This window comes from Aulonocara stuartgranti (assembly GCF_965226115.1).
Source record: "Aulonocara stuartgranti genome assembly, chromosome: 1".
NCBI lineage: Eukaryota > Metazoa > Chordata > Actinopteri > Cichliformes > Cichlidae > Aulonocara > Aulonocara stuartgranti.
In genome coordinates, this window is record NC_138939.1 from 14,754,294 (window position 1) to 14,776,988 (window position 22,695).

General features: G+C 40.5%; 1 protein-coding gene across 3 annotated transcripts in view; it reads left to right on the forward strand.

Annotated features, from left to right (window-relative positions):
• kif26ba (kinesin family member 26Ba) overlaps window positions 1-22,695 on the forward strand; it is a 102,958-nt gene that overhangs the window by 41,567 nt on the left and 38,696 nt on the right. For all 3 annotated transcript variants that reach the window (XM_082527148.1, XM_082527147.1, XM_082527149.1), the window contains exons 4-5: window positions 6,167-6,348; window positions 14,724-14,928. In XM_082527148.1, the coding sequence (XP_082383274.1) occupies window positions 6,167-6,348; window positions 14,724-14,928 (387 nt within the window). The remainder of the gene's footprint in view (window positions 1-6,166; window positions 6,349-14,723; window positions 14,929-22,695) is intronic.

Consider the following 22,695-nt stretch of genomic DNA (forward strand, 5'->3'; position numbering starts at 1 on the left):
CCTGCTTCTGTAACTCTACCACCTCTGTGAGAAATAAATAAACATCCTTCTCTGTGTGCTCACTTCTTTATTTTTTCGCATTTCCTCCCCCACTTTAATTTTGAACAAGCGGCCTCTTTCTCTCTTCCGCCAAACCACTCAAGTAAGTGCTTAGATGGTTTTACAGATTGTGTTTATTGCACCGATAAGATCAGACAGGACCACACACGCGTGTGGACACACAACACACAATTTCTATTCCCCTTATACAAAACTGAAGGTGCAGATTGTATTTTGGGCGCCTGTAATATGAGAAAGAATAAAATAAGAGAGACTGATGAGTAAGGTAAATGCTGGGGAAATGGTGTTTGTGATGTAATGAAGATGAATTGGTCAGCTGTTATTGTTTTCCGAGAGGGGAGTGAGAGATGTGGATTACTGAAATAATATAGAGGAAAAGTGTAAAAGTTACAGAAGTATAGTGTGCTATTGTATTTTTTTTTAATTTAATAACCTGGAAAATCTAATATCACATTTGTCAAAGTCCCGCATTGACTGATACAGTCATAGGATCAGGCTATTTTGTAAAAACACAGTCAGATGCTGTGTTTTTCATTGATTAGCTGCATTATTTTCACCTCTGGCTGTTGCATTATCCTCAGTCATCTCAATTTGTCCTGCTGTTATCTATATCCTTTTATCTGCTGCTGTGACCTAATATCCCCACAGGAATCATTAAAGTTTCATTCAATGTAGGATAACCTAATTTATTGTAAAGTATAGAGACAGCAGCTCAGCCTTTGTGTCCTGTGGGGAAATCTGAATGGGACATAATTTACTTTAATGAGTACTTTATCCAAAATGCTATGTAAATGCTTTAGCCAGGTGACCATCAATTTTCTGTATGCGCAGCACTCATGTAGGATTAATATGACAGCTCTCAAATAGTGACTGGCTTAATGACAGAGATAAGGCACCCATTACCACACCACTGCTACAGAGAAACACAGCAAAACTGTTGAAATCTCATGATGATTTTAGCCCTGACGGTAGTTTAATTAGTAGTTAATTAATAGTAAATGTTTGATTAATAATTAGGAGGTAATTCAAATAAATGACACTAACAACGCAAGAGGACGAGTTCAAGAGGTGAAGCTTAGCAGACAGATATCAGCTACAGCTGCCTACATCTGTGCACCTGTCAGTCAAAGCTCAGACTCTGTTACAGCTCTGTCTAGTCATGAGGAAGCATAACGGAAAGATATAAAGGAGGGTCCTGCCCCAGCTGCCAGTTCAGAGTGTCAACACGAATTTCAAGTGTAATATTTATTCAGCCATGCGCATGTAAAAAGAAAGGTTACAATAACTGAAAGAAATTTACTTGCGATTGCATCAAGTGCAAAATAACTAAAGAAACAGATCCGTCTTCTGAGAAACAGATGAGAAAATTGTGTAAAAGAAAAGGTAGTTCACTGCTTCTGCTTCAGTGGTACAATAAAACTGAATTAGTCTATTTGCACAGATGCAGTCACACACACACACACACACACACACACACACAAAATCCACACACACAAAATCCCATTACAAACCAATAACAGCACTTGGCAAAGTCTCAGATGTAACACAAGGGAACACACAGTCAGCTACAAAAAAGGTGTGGAGGCTGAGGACAGAAGTATAATGCTGTTGTTAACAGTTGCTGAGACCAGACAGTGAACTGAACCAAGCAAACCCAAGAGTGTGAGCCAATTAAGAGGAGAGGTTCAGATGGACAACACAAAAATCCTCAGACGTGGAGAGAGCAAACTAGTAGATTATGTGATGCTTAGACCTTAAAATACATGCAGCTGCTACAAAGGGAGGAAATTAGCTACACAGACAATAACCTTTTTTAATACCAGGCTATAAACATATAATTTCCATTGTAAAGTTGGGCATTTTAACAGGAATGTCCAAGGATTGACTCACTTTTATAGCCAGCCTTAGGTGGCAATTTGAGGAAAGGCACTTTCACTGTTACTTTAGCTCTGGAATTTGCTGCTTTTTGGAAATTACATGTTAATGAAAAGGGTAGATTACAAAGAACATCAGTGCAAACAGCTCAGCTATACCACATTTGGTGATAGTCAGGGGCTCTGCTGTGATTAGTGTGAATGGCAGTAAAGTGTAAGTGGTATTGCAACATGACAATATTTTAAAGAAAGGGTCTGCTTTAAAAGTTAAATGGTCACCGTAAAGAACTTTCTTCCTGTTAATGCCAGCATGTCTGGCCAAAACTTACAGGTCACCTGAGCACTAATTTAGTAAAAGAAGAGCAATGCCTAACCCGACCAAAGACACACCACATTTGGTGAGAGGTGAGATTGGGTAAGTTCAAAAGGGACATTTTTATCAGCCTCAGCTATACTTGTGTTTACCCACACTAACATTAACATTAACCTGCTACACATTAGCACTGCCATTGTCAACATGTTTCCATGATTTAGGCTTTTAGATCATAGCACCACTAAACATATTGCACACTCTCAGTAGACTCTCCCTGAGCCAGTATCATAGCTGTGGACTCTTAAATCATATGCAGTGACTGTAGGCTATAAACTGGTGTCTCTATGTCTGTCCAGCCTTGGTGGTCTGAACTGCAGCACCAGCACTCAAAGCTATACATTATTAAACCACCTAGTTTGCATAATAACATTGTCGCGCTGACCTAGTAGGTGTGGCTGTTATTCCTCTTTTCCTCCTCCTGCCCTCTACCTGTTCGGTGCTGCTGCTTACCCATGGCCGCTGATTAGACCTTGGGTGCAATCAACAACTAAGCACGGCCTGGTGTGAGCTATCAAACTAGTTGGTCTAAATAAAGTTGAGTGAAATTCAAAGTCTGGTCTTTTTCAAGTGTGGACACCTCACAGTCAGAGGAACACTTGACAAACATTGTGTGGGACAGTGGGTTTTTTTTTACATTGTGTTAGTAGTTTTCCTTATTTTATTCATCAGAATTTATGAGTAGCCAGTACAAAAGCGCAGGTAGTCCTGTAGCTCGCTGGACCTTCATTTCATATGTTCGCAGCTCGTTTAATAATGCAGGAGCACCAAGCCAGGTCAGAGCTTTTGAAGCAGCTGTAAATGTACAAAGGTGTGTGGTATATAAACTATAGAGGCATCTCATTTACAATAGGTAATTTATCAAGGCAGCAGGTGGTGAGCTTGGACCCCAGCAGCCCTCAGCAATAAATATAAACACGTTGGAGCTGATTTAAGTGCACAGGTACACACATATGCAGAGACACGCATGGCAAGAGCACATATAGACATATTCAAAGGGACTTCCATTAACACACACAAAAGCTATAATTCCTTTATTGGAGTGTGTGGTCATGATTTAGGTGCTTTGCTGTCTTGATGTAGGCAGCACATAAAGAACTATAATCAATAATCCATATCTGTGTCATGAATGATTTGCTTTAACACACGCATGCATGCACAAACCCATAAACACATACGGCATAGAGTACATGCAGCTGTAACAAACTCACATTCAAATCAGATAATTGTGCTATATCAGTTCTTCTTAACGTGTGTGTGTGTGTGTGTGTGTGTGTGTGTGTGTGTGTGTGTGTGTGTGTGTGTGAGAGAGAGAGAGAGAGAGAGAGAGAGAGAGAGAGAGAGTAAGAGAGAAATAAAGAGAGACTTATTTTTTGTCTCAAGCAACTACCGTATTTCCCGGACTACAAAGCGCACCTGAATATTAGCCGCACAAGCTAAAATCAGGGGAAAACCCTGTTTTGTACATACATTAGCCGCACCTGACTAAAAGCCGCAGGTGTTTCAATGTTGACTTATCATATGTAAGAGAATATGCACAAAGGGAATTGTCAGGAAAGAGATGGCTGTTTGGAGACACACCCCTTTTATTAATATTTTGAAAAACAAGTTATGGGTACATATTTGCACATGTAGTACATAACAGTAACCTACAGCACACCAGAAAAATAGATTCGGACTACCTTTTAGGCTCAGGTGCAGTGACACGGCTTTAACAAGAAGAAAAGTCAGTCATTCACCATCTTTCTCTTCTTCCTGCGCTCTAAAACCACCAAAGTCCTCTTCTCCAATGTCGGATACAAACAGGCTCAGGATGGCTTCGTCATCCACTCTCCGCTTCTCTCCTTCGTTGTCACTTTCAAAACCAAAGAAATCCTCGTTGTCAGTGTCAGAGTCGAACACCCTCAGAAGGGCCGTGGCGGTGTCCTCCTCTCCATCATGCAGCAGTCCAGCCCTTCAAAATCCGTTGGTGATCGTGGATGTTTTCGCACTTTTCCACGCTGTCAGAATCCACCGGTGGAGTTGGGCATAACTTGCTTTTCGCAAGTTTATCGCCGCTCATCATCCACGCCTCCCGCTGAATGCGTAGCGCTACTTTGAAGTTTGTTTTTCGCGCTACTTCGTACGGCACTACGTTGCCTGGCGGACGGACATGTGACTAACATACCACTCTTGAACCCCGATCCTTCCGCCAGGCAACGTAGTGCCGTACAACAGCGGAACAAACAAAACAAATCGTCTTACGATATCACAAAAATCATGGAAAATCCATAGAAAAGCCGCACCTGACTAAAAGCCGCAGGGTTCAAAGCTTGTGCAAAAAGTAGCGGCTTATAGCCCGACAATTACGGTACATCAATTTTTTGTGATGGACATGACAACACTCAGTGCAGAACTGTACTGCTGTAAGGTAGCTTGAAAAGTTTCCACAGATACCATGTGAACCCTGAAACAAAACATTAGATATCTAATATATCTAACTGATTAGATATGGCAGGTTAGCTATGTAAATGTATTTTTTGTAGTTATCAGAAGTAAAAAGCCTTACTGCCACTCCAAGAGGAGTGCTAAAGTAACTATTTTAGCAACCATTCCACCTCAATAAGTGTATTTTCATTTCAGATTCTGTATCTTACACATTACATCAAGTTTGTCTTGTGCACTTGATAAAAACAGTAACTCAGTCAAGAAAGCAAATGTAATTTATTTAGAGCATTATGAGTACAAAGGGCTTTCCCTTTTTATCCACGCTGTCTTTCTTCTGTCTAATAAAAGGCAAATGGTACGAGCGTTGATCTAATAATAAATCACAAATATGGATATAGCTTATGATGGCACAACAACCCTGCAGAGAGAATGCAGCTAGATATGTTAAGATTATTAATAAAAACAGGGAATAGCGAGGAGAAGAAGGAAGGGTCGATCTGACAAAAGTATACATGAGGTTGAAAGAAAGAAACCAAGGAGAGAGTGTCTTTGTTTCTTTGTTTATGTCTGTTTAGGATGCAGACAACATTCTACTGCTGGTTCACTTTGATCACTAGAGAGGTTTTCTGTACACACACACACACACACACACACACACACACACACACACACACACACACACACACACACATAGGGGCATGCAATAAGTTATCCTTCAACAGGAAACAAAATGGGTGGGGAAAACCAGACTGTGTTCTCATATCTGACCATCTGGAAAAGACAAGGGTAGAGATAAATAGCAGTCATGTGTGTGTGTGTGTGTGTGTGTGTGTGTGTGTGTGTGTGTGTGTGTGTGTGTGTGTGTGTGTGTGTGTGTGCGTGCAGTTTGTTTGTCATGAAGTACATGCACAAAGTTAGCACAATCAAAGTATTCATGAGACAAAGTCTTATCACGTCTGACTGGGTGGGAGAAGCGAGCAGCAAATACTGACTCTGCTGCCAGTCTTTGTTTCTGATTTTCCTTCAGTCGTCTGTTCTTGTTCTCTTTCACTGTGTCTTTGATGGGTTTTTACATTTTCACATTTCAGCCACTGCTGTGAAAATTATTGTTAGCGCTCACTGTTAACACTAATGTTGTTAATTGCACACAATCTTTCCAAATCTCTATGAAATTTTGTCCAGTCTCCACTAAAGTCATAATTTCTGTATGTGACAGCAACACGTTAATACCAGCCTCGGAGCAGTGCCTCCCAAAAATTGGAAATTGTCTCATTCCTACTGCATAATTTATCATGTAATGAAATGTGAAGTTCCCATCAACAGTGTCTAAGTCTCCAGGCCCTGTGGATATTGTTAATTAATTAGTATTTTTATTTATTATTTAACTCTTGTTGGTTTTGTCAATTATAGTAAAAAAGTCTTTCTCTCTCATCAGATCTCCCAGATGATCTCAGAAGTCTCCAGAGAGGGAATTACCGAAGCTGCCCTGAACCGCTACAACACACACTCGCCCTCACACACAAATTCATCATCACATACAAACTCTCCCTCTCACACTCCAGCTGCAACCACCACAGCAGCGACTGCCACCTCCGCCGCTGCCTCTTTCTTTGCCAGGTAAGATTCACTTTACGCACTGAGTGAAAGCCAAGAAGATCACCTCTCTCATCTGATCCATACACTCCACGAATCATTCCAACAAGCAGGCATTGTAATTAAACGTGATCAGGTGCAGTATTGAATTTCTCTCCAGAGCTGTAAATATATCTGAACATCTGCTGCGTTTGTTCTTTTGTATTTAAATTTGACTAAAGCACGGAAAGCCAGGGAATCTGCATACTCACAGCTAGGGCTGCCACGATTAGTCGACTAGTCACGATTACGTCGACTATCAAAATCGTCGACGACTGATTTAATAGTCGACGCGTCGTTTGAAGCTTTGTAAGATCCCAAAAGACGCATGAATAAGTAGTAGTATTTAAGAGTGTAATAACGGACTGAAACAGAAGATGGCAGCACTGCATGTACAAGGATGCCAGATAAGATAAGATAACCTTTATTAGTCCCACACGTGGGAAATTTGTTGCCGTTAAACCCCGAAGAAGAAGAAGCTGTGTCCCACAATTCATAGTGTGGCCCAGCGCAGTTCAGAATCAGAATCAGAAACTTTATTGTCATTGTCATGAGAACAACGAAATTAAGAATGGTCCCCGATCATTGCATCATCCCTAGCAATATCAAAATATAAATAAAACAATAAAATTCAATAAATAAAATAGATAGAATACTTAAAATACTAATAAGATATAACAGTAAAACATTCACATACATTCCCACACACATGCTTCAGACCGTGCATAGATTAACACAAGAGTGGCGTGATGGACATTTTTTTGTAGTATTCAGATGTGTTATTGCAGTTGGATAACAGCTGTGTTTGAGTCTATTAGTCCTTGCTCTGATTGCCCTGTACCGTCTGCCTGAGGGCAACAGTTCGAACAGGGAGTGGCCAGGATGTGAGGTGTCTTTTATGATGTTTTGGGCCTTTTTAAAACAGTGGGCGTTGTGTAGAACTTCCAGTGTGGGGAGAGGGCAGCCAGTGATCTTTTGGGCGGTGTTAATGATCCCTTGGAGTGCTTTCCTCTGAGCCCCTGTGCAGCTAGTGTACTAGATGCATATGCAGTAAGTTAGAACACTCTCAATGGTGGCTCTGTAGAAGGACACCAGCAGTCTCTGTGTGATGTTATTCCTCCTGAGAATTCTCAGGAAGTACAGTCTCTGTTGGGCCTTTTTCAGCAGCTCGGAGGTGTTCACACTCCAGGAAAGGTTCTCCTCTATATTGACTCCCAGGAAGCGGAAGCTTGCCACCCTTTCTACACAGTCCCCATTTATGAATAGTGGTTGGATCTCTGCCTTTTTCCTTCTGAAGTCTATTATGAGTTCTTTGGTTTTTGAAGTGTTGAGGAGGAGGTTATTGGCCTTACACCATGACGTCAGCTGCTCCACCTCGTCTCTGTACGTAGACTCGTCTCCCTTGGAAATGAGCCCCACCACTGTGGTGTCATCTGCAAATTTCACAAAGATGTTGCTGTGGTGGCGAGGAGTGCAGTCGTGTGTGTAGAGAGAGTAGAGCAGTGGACTGAGCACACAGCCCTGGGGTGAGCCAGTGCTGAGACTCAGGGCTGAGGATGTGTGATGGCCAACTCTGACTCTCTGTCTACGGCCCGAGAGGAAGCTATTGATCCACATGCAGGTGCTGTATGGAAGCCCCAGGTCTTGTAGCCAGTTGCCAACAATGGCTAGTTAGTTTTAATATTACTCTTATTATTCTTTTTGGGTCACAAAATAAAGTTTAACATATTTTCATGCGATAATGTAGCTGTGTAAACCTCAAATATCTGCTCAGTTTATCAAGACACCACATATTTTCAAAAGCGCTCCGACGTTTTCGGAGACATCTGTTACCCACTAGCTTGATAGTTAGCCGGGGTTCAAGGCTCACTAGAGCCCGTGAGAACACCGGACTCCCTGCAAATCGTTTTCAAAGCCACCGCCGTCTTTCGCTACTCAGGTTAAACACGATATATGAGTCACTTAGATAACGTAGAAATGTTATTGTTTGGCTTTTTTTTGTATTTTATTTATTCCTGAGTAAATCGGTTTGGCTGAGAAATAAAGTTATAGTTTTTACACAGCTGAATAAACGTCAAGCAGACAACTGATTATCAGAAGTGTGAGATGCTCGAGAATATACTCCGGTGTCCTGTTATATTTTAGATAGCAAGGAGCAAACGAGACTGAGTTTATTAAACTCCAACGAAACAATCTGCAGATTTCATTAAACTTTAATAAACTATCATCTTGTCTTTATTTTTAGTTAGCACATACCGTAAACACTTCAAGCTGTAAGCTAATGATATTTATATAAGAGCAGATGCTGCTGGTGCAATAAGCTGTACGTTTTACTTCCAATGGATGCATGATCTCATTAGTCGACTAATCGCAAAAATAATCGGTGACTAGTCGACTATCAAAATAATTGTTTGTGGCAGCCCTACTCACAGCACTACCGATCTCATTTAATCGCACAACCATCACTTTCTTGGGATTCAGTGGCATTTTGTAGAGTAGTAGATTTATTGTTGCACAGAAATGGCAAACTCATTAGTTCATTTATGCAAGTCTCATCATTTAGTTTAGTTTGTTCTGAGTTTAAAGGTCCAGAAATCCCCTCATTCAGGACGTCGCCTCTTTATTCTCAATTGGTTCAATGAAGCAGGAGGAATTAAAATAATGGGCTGACAAATAATCTCATTGTAAGATAAAGGTGATGAAAAAATGGAATACTATTATACAGTATAATGCACAAAAGAGTACTCACTTATCTCTTGGTTGGGTTGTGTGTCTATCAACGATCCAGTCATCAGTCTTCGATGAACTGTGTAATCAAATCTGGAGAAATGCAGAGCAGCACAACATAAATAAGACACGGGTAATATGGGTAAATTATTGATGAAAAAACATGGCAAGCTCAAAATGAACGAGTAAATTATTCATGGGTGACACCGCACCATGAGTGTGTCACAGTGTCTGAAGCATTGCTGACATGTCGTATCTAATGAGCTGCCTTAAATCACATTTTAAATGATACTGATGGTTTTCCTTCTCACTCCCTCACACGCGTCTTCTCCCCTCTAAATCTGCAGATAATGAAATGTGTGTGCCTGTGTTTGATATATAAGTGTCGGGCATCAGTGGTGCAGACATAATGCTGTCTATCTTTCAAAGCACTAGCAACCGGTCGTAAATTGTACTGGAAGACACCCAAACACATGCACGCGCTCCCTTCTTTGACCCCATGAACTGCCGAGTATCAAGGCCATATTACACAAACCCACGCACATCTGGTTGACATTACAAACATAAAGCCAGCTGTCTTTGGTCAATTTATGAGCGTGAACCTTGTAAGTGAAAGAATCCAGTTTGTTTAATGGTTTGCCGGGATGTGTTTGTAGATGTCAGTGTCAGTGGGTCTGTTTTATTTGTGTATTTTGTGTCTGTGAAGGAATTCGGTTTAATTGGCAGAGAAATACCAATGTGCTCACCTGGTGTCACCTCTGATTTTTGACTCTGTGTGTGTTTACCTTCAGTGGATGCAGCCATGCAGTGGTGGTAAATCCTTTGCCTATCTTGGTCTTTACTCTCAGATGTGAACTGCATACAGACACTCTTATCAGACACACAGACACACACACAGGTATACACGCACACAATTTCCCCCTTGCTCACTGTCTGCACATGGCAAAATCCCTGTGTCCGCTATATCTCCACTCACCTGATCCCCTATCTTCCTTCAGGCTCCTCTTTCTGTCGCCTCTCTTTTTTCTCTCCCTTAATTGCTCTCTTCTTCCTCTATCCCCTTCCTTCCTCTCCTATTGTTCTTTCACAACTCTCCTGTTCTCCCCGTTTTATTAACAGTTTCTCAGTTTCTACATTGACCTTTCCTTTACCTTTACTAATGTGCATGTGAGTAATATCTTTCATTAGTAGCAATCTGTCTGTGAATATGTCACACTCACGCAGTAGCACTACATCTTCCCTGTGCTGCATTGTCCCCAGAGGGTTGCTGGGCCAGAGGATAGAGACATGCGGTGGTGTGTGCATGCTCTTAGTCACTGGGGGAAGGGAGTTTCTATCAGTGAAGGAATTTTTTACTGCATGCTCCGGGGATTGGATCTTTGGGGATTTTGGCTGGCTGTGTGTGTGTGTGCTGGAGGTAGCCGATTAAATGAATAGGTCCCAGGTGAATTGGTGAATTGGTAGGGCGTTGTTATTTTGGATGGAGGATAGCAGTGAGACTGGGGGGGGCTGTCTCATTTACATCTCACTATCTCTCTTCTGTATTCTTTAAAAAGAAGTGCTCCATCAAATGATAACTGGGGACCAATTAGACATGACAATGGTAGATTGATGATTAAAATATGAGTATAGTGGTAAACAAATTAACATATCAGCTGTCTCACTTTGGGACCACATTTTATGGTTTCTGTTTTGCTCGTGTGTGTTTTAAACTTTTATTTTGACATATGGAGGAAGAGGCCTATTTGCTCTAAAGTGTCGTCACTAGCCCACATTCTTGCCTTTCATTCCTTCCGTTTAAGGCCCGACAGCTTGCAAACAGTGATTTAACACACCATATTATTAACACACTGAAACGAGGCGTAGTGCTAAAACTCTTTATATGTCCTTCAGGCAAACAAAGACTTGATGAGCTAATGAACTAATAAGCAGTGTATGACCTTGGAAACCTCTATAGACCTTTATGTAAAATGCATTTTTTTCTGTGTAGCAGAAGCTACATATTCTTCATTTCATAGCTGAAGGTGGGCATTTTAACAAAGGAGGCTTTGGTTGCTTGGTTAGGAGACACAATACAGAAGAGCAGCAGACATCATAAATTCATTCATCATCTTTCCATTGACCTATACAAATGAACTGACTTGACTTGTCTTCATGTCTTGACTTGAACACAATGTGTATTGATATTTTATAATGCAGCCTTGCGTGCTAATACAGTCGCCTGGGTTAGTCATCTAAAGCAACAGACAGTGCATGCAGGGTAGAGTGGGTGGAGCGAGTGTTAGGGTGATTTGCGACAGAACGATAGCAGCAAGGGTGAAAGGGAAGGTTTACAAGATGGTACTGAGACCTGCTTTGATGTATAATTTGGAGATGGAGGCACTAATAAAAAAAACAGGAGGCCAAGCTGGAGGTGGCTGAGCTGAAAATGTTAAGGTTTTTATTGGCAGTGACCAGTATGGACACGATTAGGAGTGAGTATATCAGAGGGAGAGCTCAGGTGGTGAGAGGCAAGGCTGAGATGGTTTGGACATGTGCAGAGGAGGGATGGTGGCTATAATGGGGAAACAATGTTGAACATGGAGCTGCCAGGCAGAAGGACAAGTGGAAAAGCCACAGAGGGTTGGTGTGACAGAGGACAATGATAGGCTGATATAGAAGAGGAGAGTCATCTGTGGCAACCCAAAAAGGGAGCAGTCAAAAGAAGAAGAAGAAAAAGATGTGCAAAAAGAAGTGATAATACACTGCAGATTATATGGCAGTGTCTTAATTGAGAGCAAGGAGTGTGTCAGTCGTGGATTGCATGTACGTGTCAATAGATAACGTCGGTAAAGCCAGTCTCCTGTCCCTCTTAGCCAGTGCTCTCACACTTTCGCCATCGCTCTCTGTCTCTCCCTGTATCGTCTTCTACTGACAGTCTGCTAAAAAGAATGTAATTAGCCACTCAACCAACAACACAGTCAGAGGGACAGCAGCCATAAATCAGCTGTGTGTGCATTTCAATTGAAAGTTTTTGTAGTTGTGTGAAAGGAAGGGGGTGAAAAAAGCAAAAGCAGCAGCATGTTATTAGCTGGGCTGTTTGTGACCTGTGCTGCTTTTTAACAAGGGACCTAGAGGATGAGAGGCATGGGTGGCTGAGAGAATCAATACATGTGAGGAAGGCTGAATGGATGGTGGGATGGATGGGTGGCTATATAGAGGGCAGAGAATAAGACAGCAAAGCATGAAGGATAAAAAATAATGAGAGAGGAATAAAATAAAGGGTAAGGTATAGGGAATGGTTTAGAGCGAGCGGGATTGAAGTAATAGGAGGGAAGCGAAAGCCGGAGAAGAGTGGAGGAATTAAGGTAATGGAAAAGAGGATGAAGGGATGTAACAGCTGATGGATGGAAAACAAGTGCCCTTCACTTTAGGGTTAGATCGAAATAGATCCACTTAGACAAATCCCAGGCCACTTGTCATTAAATGGCACCAGTTAGGTGGCGTGTCCACCATGCTTCAGTTGTGCCACAGATTAAACTAGTCAGGGTGAGAGGATATAATAAGAGGGTAATAGCACTGATACAAACATGTCAATAGATGCATGTGTGCATTTTGAAACTGATGTGGCTGGAGGATTTAAGGGATGCATTATAAAAACAGTCAAAAAAAAGAAAAGAATTAAGAATAAATCCTTTGTCCAAGAAGCAGCCCTTTCACAAATGAGCATTTAGGCACAGAAGAAGAAAAAAAAAGTTCATCTGCGAGCACTGTGTGTTACAAGTAGGCAGCAGAGTAACCACGCATAAATCCATCATTGTCGTGTCGCATCCTGCAACTCATCCAGCTTCTTCTTACAGTTGTTTTCCTGTGAAAATTACAAGATAGTTTTTTCCCCCAAAAAATCATTTTATGCCACCATATAAACAGAATGGATCCACAGTTTTGAGTCCATTATTACTTTTATCACACAGTAAATCATTTTATGTAATCTTCTGCATTTTACACGGGCAGTACACTGTTATATTGATATCATGAGAAAACCTGTAATTATTTATGATTGCATTTGCTGTAGTATGTAAGCTTAACTTTCACACAGTGTAAAACCAATTAGGAGTCTTCTCATGGAGGTTTATTGCAAACAGTATGCATTCACACACATATTCAAAGTCAGGAACACAGACACACAGCTTCCCACCCAAATCTCCAGGGAGTTAGTCAAATGGTGAAATGCTTCATCGTTCTACGGGTCACCGAATCTCTCCTCTCTCTCTCAGTCTCTCTCTTTTCGCTGACTCTCCCCCTTGCTCTCATTTCTGTAACCTGCCGCAGTTAATTGAAAGCCAATGGTGTGAGAATATGGCTCTTTGACAGAGAGCGTGCCAGAGTGCAAGGTCTCTCATTCTCTTTTTCTCTCTTTTTATTATCTTGGAAATATATATGAAGATAGATTGAATAAAAACTGAGCAGAAATCTCTGCCTGTGGCCCTTTGGAGGTCTTTAATTTGTATCACATTATTAATGCTGTTAGGTAATCTGCCAGTTTCAGTTGTGGCTTGTTGAATTGAAGTTAAAGAAGCAAAAGCTCAAACTCAAGAAGAATTTCTTTCTTTACTAATCCAAATGTAGATCACGTAAATCACTCGAGCACATTTTTGCTTGGAGACTTGCTCAGTTTTCTCTCAAAATGACTCTCACATAACCTCTCTTCTGCCTTTAAGCTCAGCCCAGGTTATATTGAAGCTCTTTGGCTTTAGAAAAATATACTAAATATACATCTGCATTAGGAAATATGAATATGTAGAACAGGTCTTTTGCACAGGACTCTGACCAAGTAGAAACAGTTATTTGACAGAGATTGGTGCTCATCAGTTGTTAATAATGACGTAATTACATTCATTATAAATCAGCAAACGTATATTTTCAAGCTAAATTTATTCAGATAAACAATTTGACTTGATTTGACGCGACTGTCTTGACAAAGACGAAAAAACGAGTGAAAGTTGCTGTGCTTCATATAGAAATCCAGACTGTTATATATGTATATGAGGTATTTCTGCTAGGAAATGAAGCATGAGAGGAGTGTTAGAAAAGTTTCAGACGAGAAATAATTGTTCTGAAAGAAGCAGACAGGTAGAAAAATGAGAGCAAGAGCAGAAGTAGAGGAGAAAGAGAGTGAAAGTGAGATTTAGAAGTTTAGAAGTTAAAGCTACAAACGAGAGGAAAGAGGAGAGGAGATAGAGTATATATAAATATAATTTCTGGTGGCTTCTTTTGAGCTGAATGCCGCAGGGAATTGTGTAGCAAGAAGGGAAATGAACCACTCCCCATCCAGATGCTGCTACATATGTAAACAGCAATGTGAATATGCTTGTGTGTACATGTGTTCATGACTTTGTGTGTGCATGAGCTGAAGGATATCGGTTGGGTTTTGCATATTTGTTTTACTTTGGATCAGGATGTGTGCAGAGTCACACTGTATGTGCATGCATGCGTGCCCCCATCCCTCCTCTCCTTTCACCATCCATCTCCTGAAAATATTTGCTGTTTGTTTTGACTTTGTCACAGTGTAGTTTAAGCATAATAATGTGACAGGTTGACTGCTGTCTCTCCTTCTCTTTCTTCCTTTTGTTCTCTGCTTTTCTCTCTCTCAGAGCTGCTCAGAAGTTGAGCTTAGCGTCCAAAAAGAAGAAGCAGAAGACGGCTGCGCTCACAGCTACAGTGACATCATCGCCATCATGTGACCCACCCCTATTTCCCACCAATTTTAGCTCCACCCTGTTGATGGCTCCTCCCCCAGCTCCACCTTGTCTCCTCCGTGCAGCAAACAAGATCAAAGATACTCCTGGACTTGGAAAGGTAACAGTAAAAGAATGTAGTGTGGTCATAAAGGGAAGGAAATGGTCAGCAACAACACTCAGCGTGTAGTGTTTGCGCCCCAGGGTGGCTGTGGCTACATGTAGCTTGTCATCACCTGTGTGTGAATGTGTGGATGATTGAATGTGTAAAGCGCTTTGGGGTCCTTAGGGACTAGTAAAGCACTATACAAATACAGGCCATTTACCATTTTACACCAAATTCTGACCAGACCATCTAAACGTTGCAGCTGAAATTGAGACTCATCGGACCAAGCAAAATTTTTCTGTCCTATTGTCTGAATTTGCTGGGCCTGTGCACATTGTAGCCTAAGTTTTCTGTTCTTATCTGACAGGAATGGCAGCGGTTGTGGTCTTCTGTAGCCCGTGTGCTTGAAGGTTCAGTGTGTTATAGTTAAATGATGCTTTTCTGCATACCGTGGTTTCTGTCACTACTGTCTTGTACCACTCTGTCTGTAAACTCTACAGATGATTGTGTGGGGGGCCGTTTCCAGTAGGTTAGCAGATCATGAAGCACTGAGAGCAGCCCATCTGGCACCAACAACTATGATCAAAGCCACTTAAATGACCTTTTCTTCCCCAATCTGATGCTCGGCTTGAGCTTCAGGAGATTGTCTACATGCCTAAATGCAGTTTCTTTTAGGTCACATTCACTAGAAGGTCCCAGGGTATTGTGCACAGTCATAACATCCATCTCTCAACAGTCAAGTGAGGAAGAGCAGAGACAACAAAATGCTTAATGAACTGTAATAATAATAATACCAGCCCACCTACACTAACAGCATTTACTTGTTATATCTTTATTGGGGATGCATCGGGACCTATTAGTGATTACATTACAAAAGATATGCAGTGAATGTGTCCCTGACCACCTTGGCAAGTGGTTTAAGCGATCACATCACAGTCCATTTTGCAGATTGTTTACACTTGTATTTAGTGCTTCCCACTTGTGATCTGATTGCCCAAAACAAAAAAAGGGTCAGAGATCCCAGGGGAGGTATTTGTAAGTATTAATTTTCTTTTTTTTTCATGTTTAGTTGCATTGACATTTGTGTTGGCAACTGTAAAACGATCTGGTTTTAAGAGCTAGTTCAGTCCTCAAAGTATTCAAATTTGATCAAATATTAAGCTGCTGTATTTTATCGTGACCTTGCCTCATTTATCTAAATGTGTCTACTGGCATGCGTGTGTGTGTCTCCTCTGCTGTAACATACCAAAATGTAACCTACCGGTTACCACGGTAACACATATCAGGCTGACAAAAGTCATCTGTCATTGTTGCCAGCATGGTATGTGTATGTGTGTGCGCACATGTGTGCATTGTGGATGCAGTAGAGGGGGCAAACACACACTCGGTTCTCAAGTGTGTGCAATATTGATCGTCCATGTAATGAGTTTTTAGTGCCCCCTCCTCCACAGTTTGAGTGAGAGGCGTGTATGTGTGTGTCCTTCCTGCTAGAAAATGAATGACTATGGAGGACAAAATCAGACATCAAGCAGCAGTGTCCATTACCACACGCAGAGAAAGAAAGAGACCCCACTTGTCCCATTGTGGTTTTGAGTGTGCGCTCACCAGACACAAGCATAAAATCGGTGTGCAGCACAACTGGATGTGCATATTTTTTCTACCAGGTCTTATCTGTTTATTAATCTGTTATACATTTGTGCATGTGTGACATAATTTGTAGGATGATGCAGGTGTAGGAAGACAGAAAGGAGGGTTATAAATGCCTTTACCAAACCAGGGACCTTCAATAATGTGCCATGGGCTGCAACCATTTGGGCACTCTGCCATCGTGTCATTTTAACTCTGTGTGACATTCATATCAAATACCAGATGAGACCCAAGCCCAGTGTCTCAAGTCAGTTCCATTACATTTATAATGAGGCAATAAAATTTTACTTTGCGAAATTAATGCAGGATACTACTTACACCCATTTAGTCAGAAAAACCATAAAATACTGAGAACTCGAACCCTTTCCTACAGTCTAAAATTCAAAAACTCTCAGTACTGTGGTATTCTCATTTCTCGTCTTTGGTATCAAATAAAAGATGGGAAACACCAATAATTAAAAAGAAGCTTTCTCTAAACTTTAAAGATAAAAATATAAAAATATCTAAATATATAATTTTTAATTGTTCTAACTGATTATTTTGTGTTCTCTGTTTTCTACTTTGTCCCTCCTTTGAATCTTTCTCTCTGTTTCTCTCCATATGGAGATGGCAGATGTCTTCTCAGTTGTCAAGGAGATGGATTCATGCTCACATATTTACAGCCATAGTCACAAACATAACAAATGATTATAAGATCGACCCCTGAACAGAAGCCTCATACAAAGTGTACATCAGAAAGCACGTACACCAAAACCTTCTTCACAGCCTCTGTGACATTTTTTTATATGCTCAATATATTTTCTGCCATTTCACCCCACTTTGATATTCTTTTACCTCATGATAGATGTGTACAAACTGTGTTCTATTACAACTAATTTAAACCAACTATGAGCCCCCTACCACGTACAGTATGTAGGGTTTCTTCTGTTGTGAAATACCTTTCCTTAAGGTGTTTAGTGGGGCTTTCACAAGAACAATTTTTTACAACAAGATTACTGCTGCTAAATAAATAAATGAACAAACAAACATAATGGTATTAATGCAATATCTCTAAACTATTAAAAATATCTCATGGTTTATTGTTTTCTCTTGGGACTTAAGTTACACTCAAACTACAAGTGCAGGAAGATGCAAACAGAGTCAGTCAGCAGCAGATAGACATGCCATCATCATGTGATGTACTGGTTTGTTCACTCCACATTTTTGAGGGTTGTTTTTTTTGGAGCCATATTTAGATGGGAAGGCTGTACAAGTTTATTACACAAGTTCGGATACCTTCTAATAAGTGCTGAAGCAACAGACTAATGAAATGCTAGCATTTCGAATCAAAACCGAAGCACAAACTGCCACAGTTATTTGATTTGATTTATTTAATAACAATTTTAAATGTGTATTCACTCACTTGAGCCAGCCTTAAGTGGTCACGAGATGAAATCCAGTATTAAGCATTGCCATGCTGGCTTCACATATATATTTGTATAGAATTCTGGTTATTTCCATTTAACACAAGTAGAAACCGGCATTAAGCTGCAGTACTACCTATTATGTTGAAGTGGGAAAATTGGTGCTGGATGAATCAGTAATCATATCTTTGTTATCATATCAAAATCACAGTCAGCCTTCCTAAACGTCCTTTTCCTTATGAAATTGATCACCGTCTCTTTGGACTAAATTCACATTCAGAAGAAGATAATTCCTCCCCATCACTAATACAGCCAACCACTGCAAAATCGTTAGTGTTTCTGTAGGTGGTATGACCTGGAGGGGAGTTGTACTGAAGTCTGAGGTGTACAAGGTGAACAGGAATAGAGACAGAGCAGTCTTCTGTGGACCTCCTTTACCATCAGAAACATGCCACTGGAAGAACAGTGATTACTATTAGAAACCTGTATCTATTCCTGGAGCTCTACAATCAGACTACCTGCTTTGATTCAACTCTGATAATCTATTAGATCAGTGTCCACCGTATACTTACTAAGTTTGCACCAGGAGATAGGAGTTAGCTTAGCTCAGGATAAAGCAACAGAGGAGGAGAACAATTTCTCATAACCAAGAAAATGAATGGAAGTTGAACCACAAGTGTTTGACTTACATCTTAGTTTCCATACACATGAAACAACCAATTCTGTGTTTTTTGCAAAGATAAACCTCTTTTCTCTTATCTGCTTTTTTGTTTAGGATAAAAATGGGTTATAAAAAAAGAAGGAAAATGGTACAAAAGCAAGGCAATATTCTAATATTTGGAGTATAACAAGCCTCTCCTTTGAAATTAATTGCAGCTTGCCAAGACCTAATCAAACATACAGTCATTCATATTCTGACACACTAACAAACACACACACACTTGCGTGCACACATGCTCACGCAAACATATGGGAAGAAAATGGCTGTGGTGACATTTCTCTAGTAAAAATGTCACCTGCGGTGGGGGTTGGTTCCCTGCTGAAATGGCATTTGCACACATTCACGCTCACACATGGGCTTGCATGCTCACATATTCATGGGATTATAGTGTACAATGAAAGCTGTCAAGGAAGCAGCATAGCCCCTGGTGGAAACGTGTACGATACATCCTGCAGAATACATGGGCCTGCCCGTGAGTGTTATGGGGGGTTAGTGTTCTCCCCGATGTTAATATGGCACCAAACAGATTGAGACATCACATTTAAGGCCAGGGGAAATCAACCTGTGCAGGTCAGAAGTACGTGTGTGCTGCAGAAAGAAAGACAGAGAGAGGGGTCCGGCTTGCTCTATCTAGGGATGTCATATTGTTTCTATACACGGTGCTTCTGTACATGTTGGTAAGCTCCGTCTCATTTTAATCAAATCAGTCTGTTGGGAACTTTCCATTCAGAGCACTAACAGCAAGGAGAGATGTATATCGGTAGGAAATTAAACTATATATGCTTTATCACTTAGGAAACAATCTATAGAGTACACTGACATTCAGCAGAGACTGAAACATTATCATCTTTGAAGCTGTCAGATGAAAAGCAAAGATAAAAAATTGCAGAGGAGTTCCAGCGATTGGATAAAAAGGATTTTCATCTATAATTAAGAAAGATAAGTTACACTAAAAAGACTTTCTATGCATCTTAAATTGACTATCCAAAATTAGTTTTATAAGCTGTGAGTTTCATGATGGATTTATCACCAGCTGTCATCAGAAGTGTTGTTTAGCAGTTGAGATAAGCTAATGCTTGTATCGCTGCTAGATTATGGAATCATAATTCTCCACTTCTAAACTGCGTGCATTCGCTGTCTTTTTAGTTTTCGGGAAGAATCTGAAAATATTGGACCTTTTCTTTTTTTTGTTTTTGCAGTTGAGTCTGGAGAAAATATTCTTGTGTGTCATATGTCTGTTTCCTTAGCCACGTGAGCAGCATTCAAAGCCGTACTGTTACTCTTAGAAATACATGAGTATGTCACAGTTGCCCCAGGGGTACATATCCTCTTTTGAGCTGCCTATTGCACTTCATTCACAGTTTTATATGTGATCTACATAGAGTTACCTGAAGAAGGATAAGAAATTTTATTAGAAGTGTTACAAAGGCTAATATGGGAAGCTTTCACTTGTCTACTCCTTCCCCGTCTCTAACCCATCTTCGTCTCATCTCTTATCTAGTGAAGGAAAAGCCTTATCTTATTCCCACTTTTATATCTACTCTTCTCTGTATCTGAATGACAATGAAGGACTGAGATTTTTTTTCCTTCTCTTTAATCTCTGTATCCAGCATTTTGCACATGTGCTCACTCACAGATTGTGAGTTGACCTTGGGGTGAAATGATAGTCCGACAGCTAATCAATTTTTAATAGCAGCCACGATTCCCCACAGGCCACAAACTGTGTTCGTCTATGTCATGAGTAAGCACGTGGAAGCGCATTTCCGTGGGCCTTTGCATGTCTTTGCACCTATCTGAGTGTCCGGGCTTTTGTATCTAGGTGAGTGAGTCTGTTATGGGAATCCAGTACAGTATCCACTTTGTTCCACCTACTAGCTGAAATATTAATGCTGTCAGTATTGGCAAGCCTGAAGAACGCGAGACTCAGACACACACACACACAAACCCACACAGTTAGCATGGGTGTATAACACTCTCGAGGCTATATAATTTAAATTGATGTGTCTTAAATTTGATGATAGACAAGAGAGCCAGTCAGGTAATTCCTTTCCTCAGTAAGAAACGTTCATTTTTACTCCTGACGGATCAATTTTTTATAAGAAATGCTTGACACACAGCATATTAGATGAATGTTCTCCTCATGCCTGTGCAGGTTTTTTCCCCAGGAAACACAATTTCACAATTTCATCAAAAAACATGATGCTGGGTTTGGCAAAGGATACTTTTAAAGAGTCCTTTTTTCCTGGTTCAGTGAAGCTTACAAGCAGTAATATGACCATTAGAAAGCATATGTATCAGCTGCTATGGATAGTGACTGTCACCCAAGAGCGGTATCGTCCTTCAGTGTTTCATAATGTTTGTAAATATGCAAGTGATTTCTAGTTTAACTTTGTCCCTAGTCAAATATTAAAATAATTAATTAAAATAATCTAACATTGGTATCATATTAAAATGCACATAAGATAATATTGTAAATAATACAACAGCAGTAACGAAATCATTGAAACTCCAGCACAGTAGCTTGTGTTTAATGCACTGTAACAGCAGAAGGTGGAAAGAATAATAAGACAATGAATTAGTAAGCAGCAACCTGCAATCACATTGTGGCTACTACTGCTATGCTAAATGACAGAGCAGTGCTTTTTGATCCTGTTGTTAAGCTATGGCTCAGTCAGAGTCAGATAAACTTAATTTATCCCCAAGGGGCAAATTCCAAAAATTGCTACATTTTATGTAGAAAGAGAAATTTTGGAGAAGTTAAAAGCGTGTTGTAATTCCTCTGTGGCCCATAAGCTAAATAAAGCAGTAAATGTTCTTTAGGTACCTGCACCACAGGCACCTAAAGAAAATCCAGAAGTGCCTAAAGGTGAACATAGAAGTCTTATGTGATTCCACAACATTAAATTGCTTCATTATTTCACAGTTTCTGGTACAGCAGAGCTCATTTATGTATATATCAAACCTCAGGGTTGTAATATCTCGGCAGTACATCCAAAAGAGAACAGCTAACATGAATGTTCTGAGTCTGCGAGCCGAGGTGAAATGAATAAATTAGTTCAGATTAGAATTGATTGAAGCCTGAACTTTCTGTTCCTATATTGTACTTGTATCGCTCTCTTTGTACATGTGTTTGCACAAATGTCTGTTTCTGCAGTCTTAGGGAACCAATTAGAGCTCAGTCTCAGTCTCTTATTGATTTTCCGGCCAATAGCGATGAAGCTCTGCTGTAAGGGGGCTATCGAGCAATGGTCTCTAAGCTCAGGGTTAGTTGTTTAATTCCTTTCCTTAAATTGGCTCAAAGACTTAATTGTGGTATTTAAAGTGGAGGATCAGGAAGACCTGTGAAGGCCAGTTTTCAGAAATATGTCCTCTTCTTTCTTTTCTCTGTAAATGTGAATCAAACATAAACTCTGACACGTTCGAAAGATGTTCAACCATTTAAGAATTTCTGTTTCAGGATAAAAAAAGAGCAAAGTATTGATGACGTTTAAGGTAAGGAAAGGCGAGCGAGATGAGATGAGAAAATGGAGTGGGCTGAGATATTGAGCATTATGATTTTTTTTTTCAAATAAAGAGACACCGAAGACAGTAGATGGTTTTCCGTCTTGCAAAAGGGAATAACAGACAGAGCAGGATAAAGAGAATATTTAAGGTGAAAAAAGAAGAGAGGAAGTGAGGGTTGCTTCCAAAGAGGGAGATGGACAGAGTTTGAGAGCACCGTGACAGCCGCGTTAGTGTCTGGAGAGTCATTAGTGACCCATTTCTCTCTCAGGCTACATCTTTCTTTCTCTCCCTTCTTTTTCATTAAACAGAGCAAAGAGCCCATTAGCTTTGTGTTCCTCCTGCAAATCTCATATTGGCTGCGCCACATTTATTGATTCACCAGAGCGAGTAGTCCAAGGATCCTCTGAGATTATTGTGGGTGTGGGTTTTTATAAAACATGCAGACAAATGATTTCACTACAGAGCTCATCTCAGATTAAATGCCTTAAACTGAGTGCTGAGCCCAAA